At 42.1% G+C, this 26,949-nt stretch overlaps 1 protein-coding gene across 2 annotated transcripts in view; it reads left to right on the top strand.

Annotated features, from left to right (window-relative positions):
* The window catches only part of SNAP25 (synaptosome associated protein 25), a 60,656-nt gene that overhangs the window by 6,426 nt on the left and 27,281 nt on the right, over positions 1-26,949 (top strand). For both annotated transcript variants that reach the window (XM_033053687.2, XM_033053685.2), the window contains exon 2: positions 26,550-26,684. In XM_033053687.2, coding sequence (XP_032909578.1) covers positions 26,613-26,684 — 72 coding nt within the window. In that variant the 5' untranslated portion in view covers positions 26,550-26,612. The remainder of the gene's footprint in view (positions 1-26,549; positions 26,685-26,949) is intronic.

Here is a 26,949-nt window from a genome sequence, read left to right as displayed (position 1 = left end):
GTTTGGTAGGGCACGTTTGTAATTTTGCATTGATCTCTTCCATCTCCCACATTTTCTCAGTAGCATTCCCTTGCTAAAAATCCCAGCAAATCTCCAAAGACTTTCACTGTCACTGGTTTGTCAAAGAGACTAGAAGTTTAGATTGAAAACTAAATCTCTGATCACTTCACAGCTTGGTGTTCATCATGCTGTACTTATTTGTTATATTTACTCTCCACCCAAAGGAGAGGAATTCTGTTCCTGAATTGCAACACAGTAATAGAAGAAGTAGTAATTGTATTTCTCCTTTTAAATAAAACAGTTATTTGGAAGATGTGCCAACCTCTCTTTTGGTTCCTTTTGTCACTCCTGGAAATTATAGCTCCCAGTGGAACTGTGCAGATGCCAGTTCCTTGATCTGTCTTACATAGGTTAATATATTTCCCCCAGCTACTGTAAAAATTTCATGAAACAAAAGTATACTTCTTCAGAAGAGCTCATCTGTCAAAATAGTGTTACCATTCACTGATTCTTTTTTTAAACGGGAACAGAAGTTTCCCATGCATATTTAAGCATTTTTTTAAAAAATAAAAGGTACTAAAATTAGCTTCCCTATGCTTTAGACGCAAATTAAAGTTTTCTTTCTCCTCCCTGCCCTAGTATTTTTTTTTTTTTGTTCAGTCTGGTCTCATTCACATCCCTAGGCACCTCAGCATTCACCTCAGAGGGATTTAGCCAAGCTTGCATTTCTGCAGGCATCAGTGAATTGCTGTTTGGTCCAGCCCAGTGCTGCTGCTGCCTGGAGCCTCTGTGCACACACATGTGCACAAATCTTTTTGGGCTCAGGGTTGCCTGTGCCCTGTAGTGCTGACCCTGCCAGCAACTGACATCATTAGGAGAAAAATTTGTGTTCCCTGTTTATTAGGCACAGACATCTCATAGGGATAATTTGCAGAAAGTGGTAGGAAGGTGCTGGCAATTAATTGGACTAGAGATGTTTGGTAACATCTGAACTTCAGATATTGGGTGTTAGGGATTAAAACATCAGGACTGCATATGGAATATCTGGATTCAGGTGCAAGTATCACACATTAAATAAGCGTAACCTTTGCCAAGTGCCTCAATTGCCTCCATCCATAAAAGAAAAAGCTGAGATTAAAGCAACTTCCAGTTTCAGATGTAGGACACATACCACCTACCTTTGAAAATATATTTTTATTAATATTAGGGCATAGCAGTGTCCACTGCCTGGGGGTGGTGACCTGAACTTGATATCCCTCAAATGCAACATTTTCCCAACAAAGGTGGTTGTCATTTAACTAGAATCTGACAGGGTGTAATCCTTGATTTTTCCCTTCAGGTTAGTAAAAGGCTTGGCTAGAAGGTGCCATATAAATCCAGATAATCACTATTGCATTCATGATAGCAAGAGAAGAACATGATCTCAGACCAGCAGGTGGATGAAACATTCATTCATTTACTCGTGCATTACACAAGACCAGGACTTTGCCAGAGCTCTGTGTTCCTCCAGAGCTGCACTGAGCTGCAGGGGAGAGTGGGATTGACCCCTCTCCCTTCAGCAGCACTGATTCCAAACCAATAACACAGCAGCTGAGCATATAGCCAGGTATGTTCTGTGAATATTTGAGTATTTCACCCAAATGTTTGCTATTCACCTGTGACACTCAGGATGTGAAACGCCCTCAAGAAACAAAACAAGGTATGCAAACCCAGTTAAACTGGAATTCATTGCTGACTTCCAACAACCAATTCTCTCTAGAGGAGCATTTGTTTTATTTGTTCAGCTGTATGGAGACAGTTACTGGTTGCAGAGCTTCCTGGAGCTTTTCTGTGTTCTTGGGATACGGAATTTGCAATTCCTGAAAATGTAAGACTTTTATTATCTCAATGGCAGAGGAAAAAGGCAGAAAGGCCAAAAGTAGCAAAGGGGTTTAAGATGGCGCTGGATGAGTGCAGGAAGGGGATTACGTGGTGTGGTTGGTGGTGGTCACAAGAGACTGGACTTGATAAGGCAATAAGCCTCTTCAAATCTGTTGTTCCTAAGAGGTTTTCTTATTTAACAGAAGAAAAGAGAGGAGGATAAAAAAACCCTGGGTGGTTCTTTGCTGTCGATTTAGTTCATTTTAGAGATGAGCACATCAAGAGACAGTGGAAAAACCCCTGGAGGCGCCAGGAATGCACTAAGTATAATTGAAAATGCTCTAGACTGCCTTTGTAATGCAATAGTAGGGCCATCTGAGGCTTTAGATTTTCAACATTAGCAAGGCATTTTTAAATCATTGTGTTATCTTGTTCTCTTTTTCTTAATTAACTGTTTTAAATAGTACAAAATAGGCTCCTTGCAGGCTCTTCGGATCATTTTCTAAGCCTAGTAAACAAGAACAGGTGTATACTTCTAACAGGCTGACAAATAAGAATGCAAGAGAGCTGTCAACATCACACAAAAGATCCCCAATTTCCAGATTAATGCCATGGGCACTTAAGGCTACAGTATTAAGCAGGCTGACAGAGGGTAGCATGCAACAGAAGAGCTGAGCAGTATCTCTCATCCTCTGGAAGCCTCAATAGCTGTGCTGCCTGTTTTTTTTTTCTTGGAATTTGGAGTCTCCCAGTCCTACCTCAACTTCTGCAGCCTCAGCTCTCTGCTGTCATCATGTTCCCCAAATGCCCTGAGGGAAACCACCCTCTCAAGAGAAGGAGATGGAGAAAGACCCCTTTCAGCCTCATTTAGGACAGGAGGGTTGGGATGGACAGACAAGGCTTTACAGGCAATGAGCCACCCGGATCACAGAGGGACAGCAATAGGGAATAGAGTAGGAAGGAAAAAATAGGGAAAGAGTAGGAAGACAAGAACACAGTGCAGGTGGAGATGAAGAGCTAACTCTCCCTCAGCTACAAGGACCCCAGTGCTTCCCTCTTCTTTGACTGGGCTGTTGAGTAAGAGGCCAGAAGAAGTTACCCATCAGTGAACTGAACCCTCCATTAAATAGGACAGCCTGCAGCTTGCAGGGCTCCTCTGTCTTAACTACTTCTCCAGCAGTACAATATTCTAGCTCTGCTTTCAAAAATTGCTCACAGTGAACAATGTGAAAATATATGGTTTTTAATTGAACAGTGAAATCCAATACATTCTTTATTGTGGATGCAAGCATTTATCTGCAAGTTATTAAACCACTATTTAGACTGATGAACAGCTCTGCTGCTGCCATACTGTGATTTTCCTATGATTATCCCTATTCCTTTATGGAATAACATCTGCTTTCCTCTTTAGAGTTCATATTCTTAAGAGCTCCATTCTTTCTTAGTAAGGATTCCATGTTTCTGTCCTTTCCTTGCCTGCAGAAAGCCTTTACTTGCACCTAGAAGTTTACTCACAAAACTTTTAAAAGACTCCCCAGCCTGCAGGTGATGGGGTAAGACACTGATCCAAAGGCCAGGACAGAGTCCATGATGCTGGAAATTAGATGTTCACGCACAGAATGGGAGACTCCAAAGCCATTTAAAGATTTCAATTTCTTTACGTTCTTTTTGTATTTTGTTTTTGCGGTGACATTTCCAAGAAATGTGTTGTACTCTCAGCTGTTCTCCAGACAGAGTTCTTCCATTCATGCCTGCAGTCAGAATCTATTTCTCAAAACAATCAACTTCCTGCAGCAGGGAAGTTCAGAGACCTTTCAAAATCTAACCAGGCTCTCCAGTATTGTCAAAAACAGTAGGCCAGTTAGTGGCCTTAGAAGAGTTACTTTATCTCAACCAAAAAAATTATCCACTGTACCAATAAGGATGAGGAAGAGGACAAGAGGATAAAAAACAGAATGAATAACTAGAGGAATGAAAAAAAAACGCAACAAAGCACAAACCCAAACACAAAAGAAAAGACAAAGGCTAGCAGACTCAAGAGAAAGGACAAGATGGGTTTTTTGTTTAATTATCTTTCTTGCTATTCTTTCCCTATGAGCACAACATTAACAATTACCTAGATTCAAAAAGCAAACGTCAGTCCTCAAGTTTTTGATAGAGTCAGTTTAAAGATGTCCAGGAGTGTTAGATTACGAAACACTCTCACTCCTGTTGTCCAGTCTGCATCCCCTTAGAGCCACATACATCTTTGCATTTCACAATGCAGAGGGGCTGAAGAGATACATCCTTACTCCTAATCTCAGTCTTATAGGCACATACAGACAGCACGGTGGCAGGGTTTGTGAGCAGAATCCCCTTAGTATTTCAGAGACAAATAGCAGAGCAAAAGGATAACAACTGCTACCCACTCACTGCAGTGTTGGAGATGTGCACTTGCTCTGCAGCACTTACACTGAAAATAAAAACAAACCAGTGTTCGTGATATCACAAGGCAGAGCCCAGACATTTTTCCTTTTGCTAGAAAGCCTAAAAAAGGCCCTCTTTTCAAATGTGTTAGAAATAGAAGCCTGTTTCAGAGGAGACATGAAGTTATCGGTGAAAATTAGTAGTGCCAGATGGGGGGTTAAATTGCTGCCTCACAGCTGAAGACATGCTAGTGAATGGAAGTGACAGACTATAAAAAAGGGATCATCAGAAGAGATGAGATCCCAGTGCAAGGTGGGATTTGTGAACATCGTGCCTGTGCTTGTAAGCAGTTGCTCAGATGAATGGTTTTATGGGATGAGTGAGGGGAAGAAGGGAACAAAGTCATGGTCATTTTGGAGATTATGTCTCACAGTGATGATTTTACTGCTTTGTTCAGGACAGGCTGCACAGCAGGACAAGCTACAATTGAGTTTTGTGGAGCTTGGTCTCCTGAACTGGCACACAGGATACAGGGAGCTCACCAGAGTAATCAGAGAAATGTGGCTGTGTACTGGGTTTGTTTGGCAAGGTTTTAGTGGGGGGATATAATGGGTAAATTCTGTGAGAAGCTTCCAGAAACTTCCCCCAGTGCCAGCTGGCTCCAAGATACAGGGAGAAATCCATTACACCACTGGCCAAGGCTGAGCCTATGAGCGATGGTGGCACTATCTCTGGGATAACAGACTTAAGAAGGGGGCAAAAAACCTGCATAAGAGCAACTGCAGCCAAAGAGAGAAGAGAGAAAATGTAGGAGGAACAGCTCTGCAGACACTAAAGCCAGTGAAGGAGTGGGAGGAGGTGCTTCAGGTGCTGCACCTGTGGTGCAGACCATGGTGAGCCAGCTGTGCCCCTGCAAGCCATGGAGGTCTACAGGGGAGCAGAGATCCACCTGCAGCCCATGGAGGAGACCCATGCCAGAGCAGGGGGATGCCCTTGGAAGATGTGACCTCATGGGAAGCTCACACAGGAGCAAACTCCTGGCAGGACCTGTGGACCCTGGGAAAGAGGATCCCGTGCTGGAACAGGTTTGCTGGCAGGACTTGTGATCCTGTGAGGAACTCATGTGGGACCAGCCTGTTCCTGAAGAACTGCACACTGTGGAAGGGACCCATGCTGGAGTAGCTCGGGAAGAACTGCAGCCCATGGAAAGGGCCCAGTTCAGGATTTAATGGAGAACTGTCTCCTGTGGGAGGAGCCCACACTGGAGCACAGGAAGAGAGTGAGGATTCTCCCTCTGAGGAGGAATGTGTGATGAACTGACTGCAGTCCCCATTCCCTGCTGGAGAGAGAAGGTAGAGAATCAGGAATAAAGTTGAGCTGAGGAAGGAAGGAGGGGTGGGGGACGGTGTTCTAAGATTTGGGTTTATTTCTCATTGTCCTACTCTGATTTGATCGATAATAAATTCAATAACTTTCCCCAAGGTGGGTCTGTTTCGCCTATGAGAGAAATTGCTGCATCACCTCCCTGTCCTTATCTTGACCTGCAAACTTTTTGTTATATTTTCTCTTCCCCGTCCTCTGGAGGCTGTGGTTTTGGTGGGCATCTGGTATCCAGTCAGGGCCAACCCATCACAGGCTGTTGAGCTGGGACAGCACTGAGTCAGCTTCCAGAGCAACAGGGAGCTTTGTCAGGAGTACTCTAGGTTAAAAGATGTTGTTACTGAAAGAATGGTAGTTCTTACATTAAGAGAGAAGTCCTTTAACATAAGTATTCCTCAAAATATTTCAGTGGAAGACAAAGATCTGTTTGGCCACAACTAAGCCCTTTTTAACTCTCTGGACACAGTAACAAAAGAGCATGTTCACATTTGTCTGGAGTACAAACACTTCAATAATGCATTACACAGAGGACAAGCTGTGGAGCAGCTCCTCCTTCCCGGTGGAAGTCCAGTGTGCAACTGGAGCACACAGTGCACAGGAAGCCTTGAACACCATTCTTTACATGCCCCAAGAAAGCAGGGCTGCAGCTGTGCTCTTTCACACTACACAAAAACCAACAGCACCACCCCTCCCTGAATCTCAGAGCTAACAGTGACTTTATTCTGACTGAGAAACTTGGCAGAAAGTTATGTATGTGCAAACATACTGTGGTTTGTACAAGTCAGAAATGTTTTATATTCTATAAAACCCTGAATCAGTTGAGCATAATAGGTATTTTGTTATGACTCACCATCTGTCTAAGGCAGAATGTGGTCAGCACTGCAGAGTAGAACTGACTCACCTCTACTGGATCTGGTTTTTTAACCCCAAAACAGAGGCAAGGCTGAGAAAAGTGGTTCATCAGCACCTCAGTCATCACGTGGCTGAGAAACGCTCAAGGTATGACACACTTGAAGAAATCAGAGAGCAATTTGCAGCAAACTAATTATAGAGTGAAATCCCCATCATTTTCTGTTCTGGGAATGCTCACCATGGGTTTTGATTTTCCTTGGCTTCCTCTTCATGTGAAATGACTTGACGAGGTGTTTTTTTTTCAGAAAAAAAATCTCTGGATCTTCAGACTGCCCACTGCACACATTCGAGGCTTGAACTGTACTGGACTCCTTCCATATTGTCCCAAGGGCTCCCTGCTCCCTTACTGAGTATGCAAGGGCTGCAGATGTGGCAAGGTGTGGGAACAGTGAAAAGTTTGTTTTTCAAATCTAGAATTTGCTCTCTATGAATATTCCTAATTAAGTATTTTAAAAAATGCTATTTTGGCAAGCATTTTCTTCCTGTAATTTTATCCATAAGATTTGTGACAGAAATCTTAACAGAGTCATGTGAAATAACTTTGTTTTGAGGCTATTAAAATGCAGAATTGCAGCTGGATGGATGCTGGTCCCATTTCCCCAGCTGAGCTATCACGTTCATCTCTGCAGAAATAGCAACTGTCGCAGCAAGAGTCACAAGAGATGCAGCCCTCAGAGAAACACACTGAGCAAAGGAAAATATCTAGGACAGTGATTTAGCTTGCCTGGATTAAAATGTTCCTCATAGATGTTTTAGTGTTGTTAGAAGTCATCCTAAAGGAAGATGACAGGCTGTTCAGGCCTGCCACGAGTAGCACAGAGAAACAAATAGTTATTGCAGGAAGGCTAGCACAGTACTATTCATGGAAAATTCTAAGCAAGTTCCTGGGAATGCTGGAATAATTTGACCTGAATTTCAGAAAATCCCTTTCTATCATATGTTGGAGTATTCAGGGAAAAGCCATGAAACTGGCTTTGAACCAGTGAGGTATAAAAAGGTTTTGCTCTGGGTGACAGCCGCATTTTCACAAACTCATGGTCACTCTGAGATGGAACATAGCAAACAAGATGCAGGGGATCAAAAATGTGTCCATCTCAGGACGGGAGTGGATTATTTTGAGTTGAGATAGAGACATGTGATTATTAAAAAATTTTGACAGAGCTGCAAGGACCTGTCTCTCTTCAAAGGAAGACAAATGCATGTGGACTGGTGAGGTTCAGCAGCAATCTGGCATTCTTTGGGCAAATGATACACACTGCAGGACTGCCAAATACAGATGGACTAAAGGGAAATGTCCAGATGTAACTGTAGATGTCATAGAAAATTAAGCTGCTCAGTTGTGCTTGTGATTCAAGAAGTTCCATTTCTAGGTCAGATGACAGCTTAGTTGGCCATTACTGCAAACATCTCTGACTTTTCTTGAAGTTTACTGCCTAGAACCCATAAAAAAAGCTAAGGACAAGTGCCATTTTTATGGGAAGCACATTGTAAAGCCATGTGAAGAACTAACTTTATGAAGGTTAACAATGAACTACGGAAGTCAGTTGTTTAAGGATGAGGTTCTTTCATACTCAATAAAAAAAGATACATTGACAAAAAGAGCTGCTAATATTTGTTGTCACTGTGAAAGCCAATATTGCCAGTTTTGCATATGTAAAAATGTAAATATTTGTTCTAGTAAACACAATTATTGTTGGTGATCAATTAGGTTTTTGACTAAACTACCAGTAAAGTTTATTCATCTACTCTGTTGTAGTGCCCTGTGAATGATGTCCCGGTATAGTTGTGAAATATGGATCACTGAGAGATTAATTGTTTGTTTAATGAACCAGACCAGCAAAGAATATGGAAATGAATTTGTTTCAGAATTCAACCACCTCACTAAACTAATTAGTATTTCTCACTTGGGACATTTCAATTATATGGCAAAATCCAAAAGCTGAAAATGCAAAATATTGGGGGAAATTTACTATTTTAGATTAGAAATGTTATGCATTTTGCACCTATTCCAATCCCTGAGAGAACAATCCTTCCCTCCAGAAGTAACATAACCTATTCCCTCTGTTTTAGTAGCTGGCTAAGAGTGTGTGTGCAGAATGTGTGACAAGGTAGTCAGATCCTCAGGCAGTGAAAACAGAACTTTCATTTGCTGGAAGAAAGAAAAGGAATAATTTCTGTCAAAGCTTTGAAAAAGATGAAAGTAATTTTTAAAAATAAATACTTGTACTTTTTTTTTTCATTTTCTGCAAAGCTTCCATTTACGTAAGAAATGAAGAGTTTTAATCTTCTTAGTAAGGGTTTTGCTCGTTATTTGATTAGTTTATAAATCTGTGTATTGCACATTTCCAATGAAATGGGAAACTTTTTACTGTTTCTTTGCTTACTTGTGTCAGTCTCTGTGTCTGGCATGAGTCTCGTTCAGCTCCTGCCAAAGAGTGTCTGCTGATGAATGACATTTGTTCTATTGTTTAGTCCTAAATCTCCTAACCCACTTACACTGATTATAGACTTCAGAGCCAAGAAATGCTGACATACAATCAGAACTGGTGAGAGAAGGGGACAAAGTTTTTTTGTTTATGCTTTGAAGATGCTAAAAAAGCCTTCCCAGCCTCATAACTCTGGAAACAGAAATGCAATGGAAGTGGGAAATGTTTATGTCTCGTTTTGGGATGAGATTAAGCAGATGAAGAGCAGTTTGGGCTTCTCGTGGCCCAGCCATTTCTGGAGATGTTGCATCAGATGTCTGGGGTAATATGGAAAGCTGTGATGCAGGTACCTGTCTCTTCTGGCAATAGCATTAAACAAAATATTTGGCCTGGAAATCTATATTGTTTGGAATAGCAGAGGCCGTGCCATGGGTCAGAAAGAAGGACCTCTTTTAAAACAACAAATGGCAGAAGAAATATTATTTTAACACTGATGTCCTACTGAATTCTGTATTTTATCCACAGCATCCACATATGATGGATCCCTTGTGATACCCTCTGGGCACTTTCTCAAATCTCAGGCTCTACAAAACTGCCCACCAGAACAGCTAGAAAAGCGGAACACAATTCTCCTTTCTCTGGCTTGGCCCATACTCAGTGCCACTTCTGCTTGTGGGCCTTGGAGTGTCTAAAAAGAAAATAGGCTGACGTGAGCTGCTGTTCCTTAGTGGCCTTGGATGAGGCCACCAAGGATTTAAGGCTACCTGTTATCCTGGGAAGATTGCCAAGCACCTGCTGGGAGGTGACTCTGGGGACACAAGGAAGGCTCATATTCTGTTATCACCTTCTGTCTAACTTTTGATTTGGTCATGTTTTAGAAGCTGCCCTTACCCTGGGGTGAATGACCACTGAGGGGCAGAAGACAGGTGTTCACTCTCATTCCTGGGTCTCTGTGAGCACTTGTTGATGCCATGAATCTCTGGTGCTTTGCCCACAGACCTTCAGTGTGTGACTCCCTCTGCTCCTCAGCGGTTATGGCCTTCATGTCCAGAGGAGCAGGCAAATCCCAGTGGTGGGAATGCAAGGGAAGAGGAGAGCGCACCTAACAATTCATCATTTCTCTTTTTGAATAGGGATAAGCAACACAAGGCTGTTTTTGGATTTTTCAATTTGGCAACTTTTTAGGTAGGAACCTGTAAAGGCTCTATTAAAAATTTCAGGAGCCAGACTGTCCTGACAGGCCATCTTCATATCTCACCATTGCTGCCTCTGCTAACCATGGGCAAGAGTTATTCAGCAGTGGAAGGAAGGAGCCTTCTCAGCAGCCCAAACATGGCACATGCCTTACCTAGTCAGGCTTCACTGCCTCAGTGACATTAATTTGCTCCTGACCTAGCGCTCCCAGCACTGCAGTTCAATGTGTTTATTAATTCTAGGAACGAGTTTTCAGATGAATTTTATTATTGCACTGAGACACAACGAGGTGAAGATATGTGGGTTCTATTCCATTTTCCATATCTTTGCCATAAAACGTTGCATTTGTGCTGTCTATATTATTTGTGAGCTTGTATTAGTGCTTAGCTTAAGGCCTATTGAAATGCCCTGGAAATAAAATAGCCTCATTAAGCTTTGGGGTAGATTTTAAAATTCTTGTTAATTTTTCAAGTCAGAGGAGGTTGAAGCAGCAAGGCTTGCTAAAGAAATAGGATCCCTATGAAAAGTTTCACTAACCTGGCTCTGACACATAAAACTACCGGGAGAAATTTCCCAGTGGATGATCACTCCTGACATTCATCGACTTTTAACAGGATTCATGGGTTGCTCTATTGTTTTCCATCTCAGGGAACTTGACACATTCCTCAGAAGGAGATGGCATGGGTTAAAGTGGAAACAGGTGCCTGGACTGAGTGGACTCATTTTAGGATGTAGAATAGGAAGTGCCATATTTCAGTAGCAGAGAAATTTCCTCTACTTGATACTGACCAGCAGGGAAAGCTCTGCTTTCAAAGACTGATTCCTAAATATGAAAAAATATTGATTTTTCCTTACAAATAAATATCTGCAATCACACAAGTTAGTCAATATGAGCTACTTTGAAATTAGCCTTATGGGCTAAACTTTGCTACCCCTAGGTTCATAAAGAAGATTCCATTGCTTCAGCACAAGAGAGATTAATGTCCCTGAGAAAGACTGTGCAAGAGTTTTCTTTGCCTGGCAGGAAGAAGAGTTTTTGTATTTTGTTAAAAAGAGTGAACTGTTCCAGGCTCTTAGGCCAAGTCCTCAGAAAAGACAGATTTTAAATCCTTCCTTCAATGAACTCAGCACTAGTTTAGCTCACCCAGCCCAAGGCATTCTAGTGCTTTTCAGTGGTGAAGAAAAAAAGGCATTCAGAGCCCTCCCCCACAAGATGGTGTTCTTTTTTCCTTAAACTCAGAATTAATCTAAAATTAATTTCTCACGTTTGCCAGTTTCAGCAATAGCTACAGTTATTTCCATATGCCAGGACAAAGTTTTAAATGAAGATCTACATTTTGGGGTTTCTGAAATTCAGATGGGAGCTAAATTTGCTTCCCAGACTGCTAGCTGCTGCCTACTGGGCACTGATGACAGCTTGTGTTCATCCAGGGCCTGTCTGAAGTTTCAGACAGTGATTACCCTTAATGTCTAATGAAACCTGAAGAATTAATTAGTCTTTTTTTTGTGACTCTGCTATCCTGAATTACTTAACCTGGATTCAAGGCAGCCTCACGGGGAGGAATGGGAATGCAGGAAAAAGGGACAGAAATAGATAATCTGTCAGCTTGTTGTCACGCATCCCTTCATCTGGGTTTGAACAAATGCAGGGCAGAGCACAAAGCCTCGCCATAAACTGCACTTCTCCCTCCTCCTGAGGCTGCTAAAGCTGACCCCCCTCCTCACCCAGGATCCCAGGGAGCTGAGGTTCAGCAGGGCTCAGTGCTGGATCCTGCAGCAGACTGCAGACACTGCAGCTGATGGCAAATCCCCGCGGCAGAGGCTTTGGTGCATCAAACAGCAGAATGGACACTGCAGCACCCCCTGCTCCAAATAGCAGAGTAGCCACTGCAGCATCCCCCCTGTTCCACTCCTGCTGGAATTTAACACCCAGCAAACCTTCTCCTCAGCATCTTCACTGCAACCTTGGAAGGAACACTGGCAGCAGCAGCTCACTGCAGAGACTGCAGTGCCCCACTGGTTTGCAGGAACTGGGGATGGTGCAAGGAGGCAAAGGAGGATTTCTGGTTATGAGTGGTGGTGGGGGGGAAAGGCATCCCACTGTTGCTGGAGCAGAGGAACTCGGTGAGGACAGGCAGGAGCTGCAGAAAACATGAGGGCTCACAGCATACCTCTGAGGAGGGAAGCGCTCCTCTCTCTCTGGCAGCCACCCAGGCCCAAAGTGTAATAAACCCACAAAATAGATTATTTTTCTTTAAAAATAGACCATCATCCCCCACGGGCTCCTTAAATAAATCTCTTGCCCCTGTTCTCTTCAGCTCAAGGTCAACTGGAAGTGCAGCCTTTCACTACAGCACTGGTATTTCAGCACAAGTGCAGAGAGCAGTGAGCCTCAGGGCTGTGGCCACAGATGTGCTTCCTGATTTTGCCCATTGCACGTTGCATCTGGGCTAAGCCTGCAAAGTTTTTGGACAACAGTTTGGCTGTCAGTCCCAGGGCTCCGAACTTACAAGAGCTAAAATAGAGTTACAAAGTTTTTTTAAGCCATTAACTGTTGTAAGTGACATAAATATTCCCCTTTTCCCTCAACAATTTGTTTTTTTAAATTTGCTTGAACAAGGGGCTTTTAGTCTACCAGATGGGTCCAGGCTGTATGTCCTTGAGATCTGTGCTTAGATGAATTTTCAAAGCTTACAGGGGTAACTTCATTCAAATCTATGGCCTTCAATCTACCCTTGGGTGAAATGTGAAGACAGCAGCTGCACTGCAAGATCTCTTATACCACATGGATTTTCTGTTGTATGTGCCACTGGGGCTTCAGGAAGGAAGGCATCATCTCCCTGTCTTTATTCACTTATTGAAAAATATTTTCAGCATGGTGAAAGCAGTTCAGTCTGAAACATCTGAAATGGGAAATGTTGCTTAAAGAAAACAAATTCTGTTTTAGATACAGAATTGTTCCCACATTATTCTTAGGTCAAGAATGAAGAACCACAGGTTCTTCAGGAATTTAAATTACACAAAATACACAAGCAAACAATGATTGCTTTGGATTTAAATTGGATTACATTCAAATGAAGTTCATGCCCCATCCTGCTGTCTTTTCTTACAGGAGTAGTATTTATAAATATATAGTAAGGCACGTCAATATTCTTGATTGGAACTTATTTTACTAACAAATTACTTCATTAGCAAGTATTGTTCTTGTCTTCAAAATGTTTCCATTTCTAAAAATCCTCATATATTTGCAGGAGGGGTAGAAGTGAGGGGAAAGCTTTCTAAAACTAAAACCAGCTGAAAAAATAAAGAGATTTTGGCTGATACTTAAAGACTGGAGCTCTTTTACCCAAACCTGAAAAGATGGCTCTCAACTGGCAGGTGTCAGAGGAGAGACACGTTTACTGTTCCTTGTACAGCTGCAGCAAAACCTTTGCACCATGTGCTTCAGACCCTTCACCTTGAACACTGCCTGCTTGGCCACTTAGAAATGTAGAAACACTTTGTGGGGTAGAGTATTTTCTAATGCCTGATCTCACAAGCTTCACAGCATCCCAACCCCTAACTCCCCACTGGGAGCATCTCCAGAAGCCACCTACCACTGCTGAACAGACCTTCTGGGAGGATGTCCCTCCTGTTCAGACATTTCATCTGTGTCACAAGATGTGCAGGGCCGGGTGCCACCACGGGCTATGCCCTGTGGTCCTTGTCCCACTGCAGCTCTGTGAGCCCTGGTGCCTCTTGCTCCCAGCCTGGCTGAGTCCCTGAGTCCCTGCCATGCTCTGGAGACAGCACTACTGAAGGTCACTTGTCCTCTGGACAAGCTGTACTTCCCTTCAGAGGGCTGGAAAAGCAGCTGGTACCCAGAAATTCTCTGGATTTATGCTCAGGTGAATGAATGCAGATGTGCCTAAATAAATGAGAGTCTTATGAAGGTGAAGAGGTTGGAAGGCAAATCCTGTTTTTCTCATGCAAACCAAGCACTGTTTTAATGTTTAGTAGAATAAGATTGGCTGTCACTGTTCATCCACTGCAAGGAATAATTTATTCCTTCATGTTGGCATGGCTTTTTATAAAGCCTCTGGTCTTAAAGACCCAAAGTCACCTCATGTGGGTCCCAGCAAAGGCAGAAAAAGGTTTAGGGATTTAAATGAAAATAGAATTGTAGCTTTCATTGCCAGGCAGTCAGGCAAAATCCCTCTGCCCTCAGCTGCGTGCACACACTCTGCTTGAAATCTGGATCTGTAGGGTACTGACAGCAGAACTGTGGGCATATCCAGGCACAGTTCTGGGAAAATCCTCTATTTGCTGAATTCTGTGACTTGTTTTTGACCAGACAGTGATTGCTGTCAAATGTCAGCTACTGATTTTTTTCACTGAGTTTATTCTTGCTGTGTCTGTTGTTAGTATGTGAATTGCTCTTGTCCCATCTCACTGATGTGGCTCACCATCCAGCAGCTGAGTGAGGGAGTAGGTTTTGTTTCAACACATCCTAGAACCAAAGAAACCTCTTGCCCTGTTATATGTGGACCTTCACATTTGATCCTCAGTCTCTGCAGCTCCAGATGTGCTTTTATGTCCTAGATGGATATAAGGCAGCCGGTTTTCTGCTTTGTTTCAGGGTGTTTTGTGGATGTTTTCCTAATTTCCACAGCACTGAACGCACCCTCCTGCCACCAGCAGTAGTTGTACCTTCATAGCTCAGGGATCTGGCCACTGAATACTAAGGATTTCAGCAGGAGTCCCCATTCACCTCTGTGTTGCTAACAGTTGCTTCCCAGAAGCCAGACTGCTGTGTCCAAGAAAGAGTTAATTGTTGCTTATTTTATTTACACGCTCAAATTTAATCTCTTGCTTTATTGTTCAGCAGAGCTCTATAAATCTCATTTGACCCCACAGGACTGACCCAACTCCTGAATTTCCCAAACTTTTCTCCTGCAGATTGTATCACAGCCTGTTTCAACATATCCATCCCCCTTAGTGAGAACAAGAACTGCAGAAGGGAAAAGGGAGAGTTTTTTCAAAATGTTTTAAATTCTGTCCTTTCAGGGCCAGCATCTGTGGGTTGATGAGATCCAACCAGTAATGATGAAAGTGTAGGACCTGTGGAATGGACAACACTCCCATAAGGAACTGGAATATTTTCTACTCTCAAACACCTATTGAAAGGAAAAGGTTAGAAGCCAAACCAGATCATCTTGCATGCCCTTGCAGGCCTTAATTCCTTTCCAAACATGTGCAAACTCAATAAAAAGAACTAGCTAAATAAAAATCCCCATGCAGAGAGAAAGATTTTGATCCTCTGTTAAAACAGTTTGAGTGGAAAGGATTTTGCAGCCTCTCTGTTAATCTGCTGATCACGTGGTTGAAAGTGATGCCCTCGAGGCATTATCAAGCCTGTTGTTGAATTGATTGGTGAATAAAAAAAGAAAGGAGAAAAAAAAAAAAGAGTAGAAGTTGTGCTCTTGTATTAGTGCAGCTAACCTTGCCTGCAAGTCTGGGTAATCTTCACTGAAGGAGTGTGCTGGGGTTTTTCTCATCAGCACTGAAATGGACTTCTGAAGAAAGAGAGATTTCTAAATTAGCCTTCTTCGAATTTGTATTACTGATTCTGGGAAAATGAGTAACAGCCAGCAATTAGTTGTAGGTGTGAATCAGAATGCAGCAGTAGCCTTTGAAAACAAATGAGTAAGTTTTGCATATCCCTGAGCTGCCATTACACATTCCTGTGGCTAATAAAGTTTGTTACTTAGCGTAGAAATGTCAGAGCTTTCAATATTTGACTTGTACAACTCAGGGTGCATTGTAAGCATCCACTGTATCGACTGTACATGGTCGTTCCCAGTTTATTGGTTTTGATCCAAATATTCACCAGTAGAAAACATCCACCAGTATTCACAGTGCAGATGATCCAAGGATCTTCCCATTTAATCTTCCAGTTGTGCCTAGTGAAGGAAGAAGCCAGATCTTCTCCCTTCTCTGAACAGCATTTGCAGCACTGCAGGGTTTTGGAAATGGATCTGGACTGGTCGAGGGTCCAGCTTCCATTCAGGGAGATGAGCTGTTTAATAGCAGCAGGATTTTTTGCTATTGTGACTCTGTAAAAGAACCTTGAAATAATAAAACTTAAACCTGTAAAAAGTTTAGTGGTTTAAAATTGGGTTTCCAGCCCTTTTTGTTACATAAACTGCCTTTAAAAAAAGAAACTCTGCTGTGTCCTTAAATTGCACCTGCTGCATTTTGTGTACTCACACTATCTGTCTATCTGTGTGTCACCTCTGTCTAAACAGAGAAGGAGGGGAGTTAAAAACTATAGTAGAGTCCTTCTTTTTATAACATGGCTTTAGCCATTTCTCTTTTTCTTGAAAGGAAGTAAGCTTTTCAAAGTTCATGAACTCTTCTTCAGCTTTAAATCCTGCTTCCACGGTTTCAGTTCCTAGCAGAGACTACAACACAAAGTAGAGGAGAGATGAGCAAGGGGTGGGAAGTGGAAGAAAGTCAACCCTGAGCCAAGACCATGGCAAAGCACAAGACATCCTTGGGGGATACTCAGAGCACCCTCAGAAAGGCCAACCTTTTTCTTTCTGTTTTGCTTGTTCATTTTTAAAGCTCATTTGCCCCAGAGAATGGCTGTAATGTGGAGTGTTGGAGAGCCCATTTTGGATGGCAGCTCCTCCAGGTGATGGGCTTTGACGCAGACCTGTAACCTCTTGTGCCTTTGTTATTTTATTGATGGTGTTGCATCTTGATGTGACAGTGCCACTACTACAGATGGCTGCATGCACAAGGAAAAAGCCCAAGCTGGGAAGTTCCCTTCCTTCTTACTACCTACTTCAGATGCTGTGTGACTTAATGAACAGAAGGCTGGGTAGACAAAATGTGAATTAACAGTGATAACCAAGAATCTCAAAGACAATGAGATAATTTCTTAAATATCTCTTTCTCCTGTCCCTCATAGCTAAAAATATTAACCTGTCGTTAAAAATCCAATTCTACAAATAACATCATCAACCCAGTTTCATAATGCTTGTATTTTGTCAGCTGCTGATTTGACTCTGATGACTTAGTTAAAGAAGATTCCTGCTAGAAATATATCAGCCCACTGCTTGAAATGCTTTTTCTACCAGGGAGAAGTGAAAGGAAAGGACGAGTATTATAAACATAATGAATAGCTTTGTTTACCATAAATACATGTCAAGAGGGGAAATGTTGTCTATTTACATTCTTAATGCCCTCACGATCGCAATGTATTTTACTTGCCTATTAAAATGTTTGTATTTAGCAAGAACTGCTTTAATTGATTTTTTTAATATCTGTTGAAGGTCCTTACTGGTGTTACACAGCTCAGAGGCATGGGTAGGTGTGAGTCCTGGGCTGCAGAGAAATCTTGCAAATGCAAACCATGCAGAAAGAAGTGAAATGTCAGCTGAGTGTGCTGACAGCCCGTAACAAACAAACCATCGGGGGAACACCTTATTCCTGTCTAGCATTTTGAAACCAAAGCTTTGACAACATTGATGCTGGTGGAGTTAACTGTGTCACTGCCAATATTTTACATTAAAATACAGAGTTATTGCTCTTTTGCCACAAAATGTTTTCCCATATTTTTCCTTTCTATCAAAATCAGCAGCCATTCCACACTAAGCTTGTAAATGTGCTACTTAAACTCACAGCTTGTTTCATGCAGTCCTAGAAGTGTCAGGAGTAGTGAAGATGGAATAGCACCGATTTTTAACATATAAATGAAGAACTTCACATCTGTTTTAACTCTGAAATTATTCATTGTTACATTCAATTAACTTTTAAAAAAATCACTTTCAAATTAAATAAAATTACCACAAAATTTCCTTCTGACTTGCAGACTTCCCAAAACTGCGGCAGAAATTAGCTGTGTTTTGTGACAGGCCAATGCAAATGTACTCCCTTTTCTTACAGTAAGACTCGTGGGTTTCCTTTCTATCAACCATTTAGCCTAAAAATACCTTTTTGCAGTTTGTGGGTTTCCTTTTCATCATCCATTTAGCCTAAAAATCCTTTCTCCAGTTTGCGAGTTTCCTTTCCATCATCCATTTAGCCTAAAAAAAATCCTTCTTCAATTTGTGAGTTTCCTTTTCATCATGCATGTAGCCTAAAAATGTCTTTCTTCAGTTGTCAGGCTGCCTTCTTGGATCATTATAAGAAATTTGAGGATGATCTCTACTGGTTTGCATTTGCTGCCATTGATTTGATCTGTGTGTAATACAAGAGTGTGGAACTCTTCTGACATTTTGCACTGACTTTGCAGAGGCAGAGAAGACGTAGGAAAGGTTGAGGCAATGTGGAGTGAGGTCTTTTGAACAATTACTCATTTAATGCTCTTGCAGCAACTCAGCTCCCTTTCTCTGTTGCCACTGGGGCTGCTTGTCTTGGTTTATGAAGGCACGGAAGGAGACTCTTCACCTATGGATCATTATGGTTTGGAGTGCGGAGGGGTGATGACTAACTTAAACTAGGAAATCTGGAAGAGGTTTGGATGTGTACATGGAGTGGGGGCTGGACCAGGAGTTCTGGCACTCTTGAGAAGACTGTGCTGTGCAGAAGAAACAGTTTCTTTCCACAAACCTGGAACAGCAAATACAGCAGGTCCTATGGATCCTGGTGGGAATGCCCCAGGAAAATCAGCCATGCAGTTTTCTTATTCCTTGTTGTGTCTTGAACCCCTCAATAAATGTTTCGCAATATTTCCATTTTATATTTCTATTCCATCTCAGAGAAACAGAAGAGAGCAAGGTAGAGCCCCAGAAAAATCTGGCAGAACAGTATTTAAGAGCCCAAGCACTTCAGTTTGGTGTTTCCACACTCACACCTGCCCCTCCACACACTGCCGGCCTCTCCCAGCACCATCATCACTGACTTGTAGCTCCACTACAATTCTGACCCCACTAAAGGCAGTGGTGACACTTCTTCCAGCTTGAAATGGGGCGGGACTTTCACCACTACCTTCTAAAATTGGCCATTAATCAGATTTAGTGGCTTAGGAGCAATATAAAGAAACCCAGGTTGGAATCAAATTGAACAGAGGCTGACTGCTCATCATTGCTGCAGAGATGGCCAGAATGTTTCGAAGATCTTAATAGATTTAGAGTTTGAGTTCTACTGGAAATCATGACACAGTCAGAAATCTCATCCCCCAGACAGGCAGGTGTCTAGTTTTTCTCCAAGATTCTGGTCTCAGAATCCAAACAGCTTTGTCACAAGTCAAGATGTTTTCTTTAATCCTCTCTACTAATACCTGGATTTCTTGTTCTGAGCCATCAAGACCCAGATATGCAAATGGCAAGTGAGGTTGTAGGATATTTTGGTGCAGTTATCTCCTGGAAGGACAGGGAAGCATTAAGCCCTTTGAGCACAGCCCATACTCTCATTTAAGATACCCTGTGCAACGCGAACCACCCTTTTCCAGAGAAGACTATTTCAAATGGAACTGGCATAACCAAGAGCTGGTAGGATGACAAACATCATTCTAACATATTTCACATCAAAAGAAATGCTGGGAAATGTTACAAGCCCTGTTTCTGTACCTCAGACATAGAGAACAAGAGAGCAGGGGAGAAACTTGACTTAAGCCACAGGACAACACCAGCACAGGAACAAGCTGCTATTTACTAGCCGGGAATCAATTTGTGCTAGAAATAAAATGTTTTCCAGGTGTTGAAGAAGTGAGAGTCTGGACTTAGAACTAGTGGGAACACAATAAGCGCAGTGATTCATAAGACATAGCTTGTTAAATTATAAATGAAGCTACGTGAGATAGGGAGCTGCAATAACAGGGAATTTGATTCACAGTAACCTGTTCTGTCCAGGTCTCTACTCTGTGCTACCAATACATGTGGTGCCCACTCCCCCGGTTGTTCTCCCAGATGAACAGAACAAAAATTTTTGCCTTGAATGTTTTTCTGTTTCTGTGGGACAGCAAAACCAAAAAACCCCAAAAAAGTAAAAAACACACACACAAAAACCCCCCAAACAAAAAACAAACAAAAAACCAAAAAAACCCCAAACAAAAAACAAACAAAAAAAACACCCCCAAACGTGTGAGTACATAGGTGTAAAAATGACTGCAAGGAGGTAACACATTGAGAGGTTTGTTTTCTTTCAGCAGTAACATGGATAGAAAGTCAAGTTTTTATTACATTGAGGTGACATTGTTACAAAATGGCTGGTCTGTGCTTTTATTTTTTTCGGTGAGGCAGCCTGGTGAAGTGGCAGGTGCACGCTGGAGGAGCCCCATGGAGCAGCCATGGTGTCTGAGAGCTGACAGAACAGTACTGACCTGCCTTGTACTGGGGTGGGGTGGCAGAGGTGCAGTGTGACAACATGACAGCATGCTCACCAGCATTTATCCCAAAGTCCCGGGTGCCTTGCACCCCAGGCAGGGTGCTGGCCCATGCCCTGAAACACCTGCAATTTAAATAGGACAAAACAAGGGCAAGATAGGAAGGAAGAGAAGGATTTTATCTGTGTTATGTAGATGAGAGACAGATCCAGTTGTTAACATGGACAAGCAGTCCCATCAGAGGGTATCCAACACACCTGCATGGTTCTGACAGATGGAGCCAGCAGCAAGAAACCAAACACCTGCAGCATCTCACACAGCTCAATCAGGCCAGGCAGGCAAGCAAGGCCTGAGAGTAAAATAAGTTGCCTAAGGTGATGCAGGAAAACAGGAGCAAACTAGGAATTACTCTCCTCTCCTGAATTCTGATTTGCAAGATCTCAGTGCCTGGCTTGTCCCAAGACACTCCCTGACAATCCCTCACCAGTTGGCGTTACTCTTTATGGAATATCAAGCAAGAATTCAGAGTCAAATTGGTTGTTATCACTATACTGTCAGCTTGGCCCAAAGGCTTTAAGAAGAATGCTGTAGGACAGCAGCAGGAGAGAGATGAGGTGTCTGTGCCTTGGGCTAAGGCTGACAGACCCTACAGAAACATAGCTCCAGCTTTTTGGCTTAATTTGTAACACAAACGTTTCTTTGGAAATGAGAACTTTGCTGAAATCTTGTCGATAAATTAAATCCATGCAACAGGATGTGCTGGAGAATTGAGGTGAGCAGCAGACTTTCTTCAAGATTTGATTTCAATTTAGAAATTAAATAACAACTATGGCTAATTTTTCATTGTTACATTTTATGCCACAGTGTAAAAGGTTTAAATAGGATTTTTTGCCACAAAATTATCTGATTTCTTCTCCAAGCACATTCAGATCAAGAGCAAGACAGGGCATATTTAGTTATAGACAGTATTAATTGTGGTGAGCTCTGTGTCAAAGAAGATGGAGATGACAGAAGTCAGAAAGGTTGGAACTTGTGAGGGCTGTTGCTGAGAGCCCACAATCTATAAAAACTATGTTCCCAACTCCCTTCAATTTCTCACCAGCTGCTGTTGCCTGTCACACTGACTGTGGGCAGCACACACATGACTTTCCTGGCTTTCTCTTGGGATCTGCCTTCCAACACTCCATCCTCCACACAACTTCAGGGGGAACCTGCTAGTGTCAGTAACACACACAGGAAATGGTTTCTAAGCATCCTTTTGCAGCAGGTTCACACTTGCAATGTCATGTCATTCCCTGCTGGTGTTAGCAGGCAGTTTTTGGTCTAGACTGAGCTTTGAGGTTAATGCATAAGAGATTGACTGACTTTTTTAGTAAAATACATCAATGCAGTCGTTTTCTGGCTACAAATACCCATGGGAAGAGTAGATGTGTCCTTTAATAACAGGCAGAATGCTTAAAAAAGAACATTTTATTGCTGTGCTGCCTTCAGCCCAGTAAATTGCAGCATTGTCGTTTTCCTGTATTTATTGCATTGAAGTGTTTCTATCACTGTGAAGCAAATATTTGCTTTCAAAGGTCACTCACTGTATCTCTCTTCCTCTGGGGATAGACATAGGTCTCTCTGAGCTTCAGTATTACTCTATACGGATTATATAATGTCCTTGCTAAAGGATTCTTTACTGCATCTTGGCACTACTGAAATAGCAGATGTAGAATTCAAAGAATAATAGGCAGTGCCTTTCCATTACCCCATCTCTCTTTGTGCTTCCTTCTAACATTCAGTCTGTTGTGTTTCTGTACGAGCACTGGCATAAGGTACGAGATGGTCTGCAGGGAATTTGATGTAAATGACTGGAGTTACTTTCATTGTGTAGGAGACACAGAGCACAGCCTGGAACATGGTGTACACAGTATTTTGTAGCAATGTTTGGGATTTTTTCTCCTTTTCAAAAAGCATCATGGATGTTTGTGTGTGAACCCAGAGGATTTCCTTTCTGAAATGGAAAAAACAAGGTCCTCATGAAATTTTGAGGCTGAATTTGTATAGGCAATTACTGCAAGTGTAAACATAAATTGAGTGAATGTAGGGCCAGTGACTTCTGTAGAAATCTTTTTTTTTTTAAATCAAATTTTTGTGTCAAAAGAGCTCAACATATTACATTCCTACTTCGGTTTTCTGGTTGGTCATCTCTGCAGAAAAATTAAATAAAATAGATAAAATAAAATGTAGTTTAAGTTAAAAGTACAGAGTACACTTTGGAGAGTTAATTCCAGTTATATTAGAGGTTCCTAAGGCAATTGTAGGGTTTTGATACTTGGTTCAAATTAACTTGAATGAGAGCACAAGGCAAAATATCAACTACTACAAAAAATACAAACTCTGCAAGGAATTTATTACCCAAAGTTCTCAATACTATATTAGGCTTGTTTCTGTTCTGCTTAAACAAGAGCAGGTTTCAGTGGGCCTGAGCCAGACCTTACACTTCTGAAAGTCTGTTTAGTATCAGTAAGAGCAAATTTATCATGGTATAACTTTTCTTGACTATTCCTAAAAATCATTCATTTTCAATGTTTTAAAACATCAAATATTTTAAATAAAAGCTTTTTATAGGTGTTCCTAAGAAACACCATAGAGGGAGAACTGTTAATTTACACTTTAGAGCAATAATTACCTTTAAAAAGAAATTCTTCTCTCTACGGGATTTTTTATTGATAGCAGGATTTGTTGTTGGAAATTCATGGCACTGGAATGGCATTTCAGCCTGAACAGGACTTTTCAAGGAAAATTCTGTTTCTAATCTTTTCTATTCCACACTATAAACTGCAAAATCTGAAAAAAAAATTAAACTCATTCCCTGCCATCTACAAAATATATGTAGTTTATCACACTGTGTGCAAATCAGTAATCTTTATTGATTCTTGGGCATGGTTTTCTATTAAATAAAGTTGAATCAGCACAGCTGCAGGGCACTTCTGTTTATGACTAAAACTTGATGTAAAATGACTTGTCTGGAATAATGCTTTTTGCTACTTCTCAATCCATTCAAAGTGCTTTACAAACACCAAATAATCTCAATAAACCTGTCAAGTTCAATCACATGCTGTACAACATCTCTCTGCTTGCAAACTCTGACACTTTTTTTAGCTTGATGCAAAATAAGACGTGTCTGTCACTAAGATGCCAACTGATGGTTCTAACAAACTAAGAAGGGTAACTGAAAAAAGTCCACAAGAGCATGGAGGGACAGGACAAGGGACAAAGGCTTCAAAGTGACAGGGAGTAGGTTTAGATGAAATGCTAGGAAGAAATTCTTGACTGTGAGGATGGTGAGTCACCAGAACAAGTTGTCCACAGAAGCTGTGGATGCCCCATCCCTGGAAGGGTTCAAGGCCTGACTGGATGGAGCTCTGAGCAACCAATCCTAGTGAAAGGTGTCCCTGTCTATAGCAGGGGTTTGGAATGAGATAGTCTTTAAGGAACCTTCCAGCCCAAACCATTCTGTGCTTCTGTGAAAGTTTCTCCACATGGTTTCCCTTTTTTTTGCACTATCAACACCACTGGCTCACGATCAAAAAAATTGTAAGGAAAACATCAAAAGTCAGGCTGGAATCTACCTGAGAATGAAATTTTCTGTGAAGTTATTTTATCTCCAGAGACTGACTAACAGTCAATAAATAAATTACTGTTGTCAGTAGAAGCCCTCATGTTACCTCCACTCACTTACAGGTCTGTAATTATTCAACTCACACTGGATATGCTCAGAAAATGAACCAAATTCCCTGTTAGCATCCCACTCTCTCACTGATGCATCATCTCCCACTTTACAGCTAGTGAGATGATACCAACAGAACCACTTTCCCGTCCCTCAACATCTATATGTATTTACCAATTAGATCAGTCCCAAAGCCCTAAACAAATTGTACTAATTTTTGGTAAAGCTTGGTGCTACTATTCTGGCAGCACAAGTACAGTGAGCAGCGGAGTCCAGGCAGAAGAGAATATTTTAACTAGATGCTTGAAAACTAGGTGCACAGATTTAATCTTGGTGTTCTGGTACAGAGGCTATGCCTGGTTATGTCTCCAATCTGGGATAAAACCACAATTTCTGAAGCAGTGACCAATGCTAGAGCCAGCCTTTGCCAAGTGGGACAGAAGTTTGGAGCATGGTTCTTTACTGAAATAACTTCTTTTTATTCTGCCTGAGAATGCCCCATTTGCTGGCCATGGAGTACCGTGCCATGAAGAGTACCTCCAGCACAGGAGCAGGATGGGAGGGTTGGGGTGGCCTTGAGAGTATCTCCACACTTTCACATGTGCTTCTGGAAGAGAACAGTTCCTGGTTTATCTTTACCTCCTAAATATCTGAGTGCACCATATTTTTGTAAAGCTCATTTCCTGCTGTTTGTGGACATTCTTGAAGTGTCTGATATCAGCCTGAGTATTAGCCATGAAACTAAGCTCTGCCTTTGCATCAGCCTGGACTGCAGATGAGTTGCCCAAGCTTGGTCCTTCACACTGTTGTGACCACACAGCTGGCAGGACCAGGTGGCCTCCTTCTCCAGCAGACATTTGGGCTCCTACACATGGTGCGACCCACCACAAAACGTCAGCCTCCCTCTGACAAGGATATGGTGATGTGCTCAGTGATGAAACTAGAATGTGGTAGCCCTGCCACTAGCTGCAGGGCTGACTCCTCGGGATAGATTTCTTCCTGCTGTAGCTTCAAAGAGGAAAAGCAGCCATGAGTGAGGGCACAGCTAATGTGAAAGCATGAAGGTCACATATTCCCTCTTAGATAAGAAAAACAGCAAATCTGTTGCTGAAGCTGCAGAGGAAATGCAAGGAGCTATCTGCTTTCCTTATACCTTTCTAAGCAAACAGGATGTGATCCAGGAAATATTGCTGCCACCCAGCTGTACCTGCTCAGCCCATACTCCTGATGACCTGATGAAGAGCACCATCAAAGAGAGGAATGGTTTAGTCTCCAATATATAGTAACTTCCATTTAGACACAGTTGTTACTGCTAAAATTTTAGAGCCAAGCTCTGCCCTGACTTACCTCGTTTCATAAAGGCTGCACATATCGCAAAGACAAGACGGAAAACAGCCCCCGGGATCCTGCCTTCTTAGAGCAGCTTTGCTGAAAGAGGCTGCTTTTGTCCTCTTTCTGTAATTGAGCATGATGGCATCTGCTTTATGGCTGTTTACTTGCAGTCCCCCACAACTTCCCCACCTCCTCTGCACCTGCAATTAGGTTTTCCTGCAATGAACAAATCTAACATTCACTGAGCGGCAATTTGCAATGTGCCATGCTTGAATCAAGCAAAGAAATAAGCCAGTGTTGTTGTTATAAAGACCTGACAGATGGTAGGAGGGCCCGCCTTTCTTAATCAAGTCATGCTCAGTAATCAGAGCCAGCTTGAAATTGTAACAAAAAGAAACTTTACCAAAATGAGGATAAATGGGCTTCATTCTGATCTCTGGTTAGGGCCAGCTCAGGGGTGTCCCTATGTATCAAGAGGGATAACTAAGATCAGAATCTCACACACTTCGTGGAGAAGGTAAAAATACCAGTTAGGTCCTACAGTGACTTTCCCTAAAATGAAGGATTCTCCCATGTAGATTTCTCCCACTCTGGCTGTAAATACTATTTCATAGTCTGAACTATAGCATGGCGGACAAGACATTCACCAATGAAAATCTGTAAAGTTTCATAGGCTTTAATTTGATTTCAAATGTGTTAGCTGAGCATGCAGCCCTCCAAGCAATGCAGCTGAAACAGGACATGAGTGGCGGAGGCTTGACCTTGACCACCCTCACATTAAGCCTTTTAATTCTAGAGAAGAATGAATGGGTTTACAGATTGTTGCTGGCAGCAAATATCTCCTGAGTGCCCAGCTTCTGTATGAATTGCATTTGAAAGTTTAAGAAAAAAGGAAGGATTTGCTCCCTACTACATAGGAATTACTATACAGAACAAGAGTTTGGGTGAGGACACTGATGTTTAGGCATGGCTCCTAACCACACTGTTTCTCTTCCTTTTTGCTGTCTTCCAGGCTCACAAAGCAGCTGAGTGCAACTCCTGATCTGCAGCGTCCCCAAGCACCCCCACAGCTAAAATGGCAGAAGACGCGGATATGCGCAATGAGTTGGAAGAAATGCAGCGGCGTGCCGACCAGCTTGCTGATGAAGTGAGACCAGTAGCTAAACTGGGAACTTGGGGCTGGGCTGAGTGTGAAACACACAGCCAGAAATAGGAGCTGATCCAGCAAAGCACTTCTAGAGCTCTTTTCCATCAGCTTTACACTGAAAGCAGAATTGGAAATGAAATGAGCTGGGGTAAAATTTAACGTTGTGTTTAGTCTAGATTAGGGCATTTATTGATTGTGAGTTTGTTTTAGGTATTAGTTTGTGCATCAATTAGACTGGCCTCAGAGCAAAAGGCAGCAATTTAAT

Source organism: Catharus ustulatus, chromosome 3 (assembly GCF_009819885.2).
Source record: "Catharus ustulatus isolate bCatUst1 chromosome 3, bCatUst1.pri.v2, whole genome shotgun sequence".
NCBI lineage: Eukaryota > Metazoa > Chordata > Aves > Passeriformes > Turdidae > Catharus > Catharus ustulatus.
This window is presented reverse-complemented; position numbering and strand designations above follow the sequence as displayed.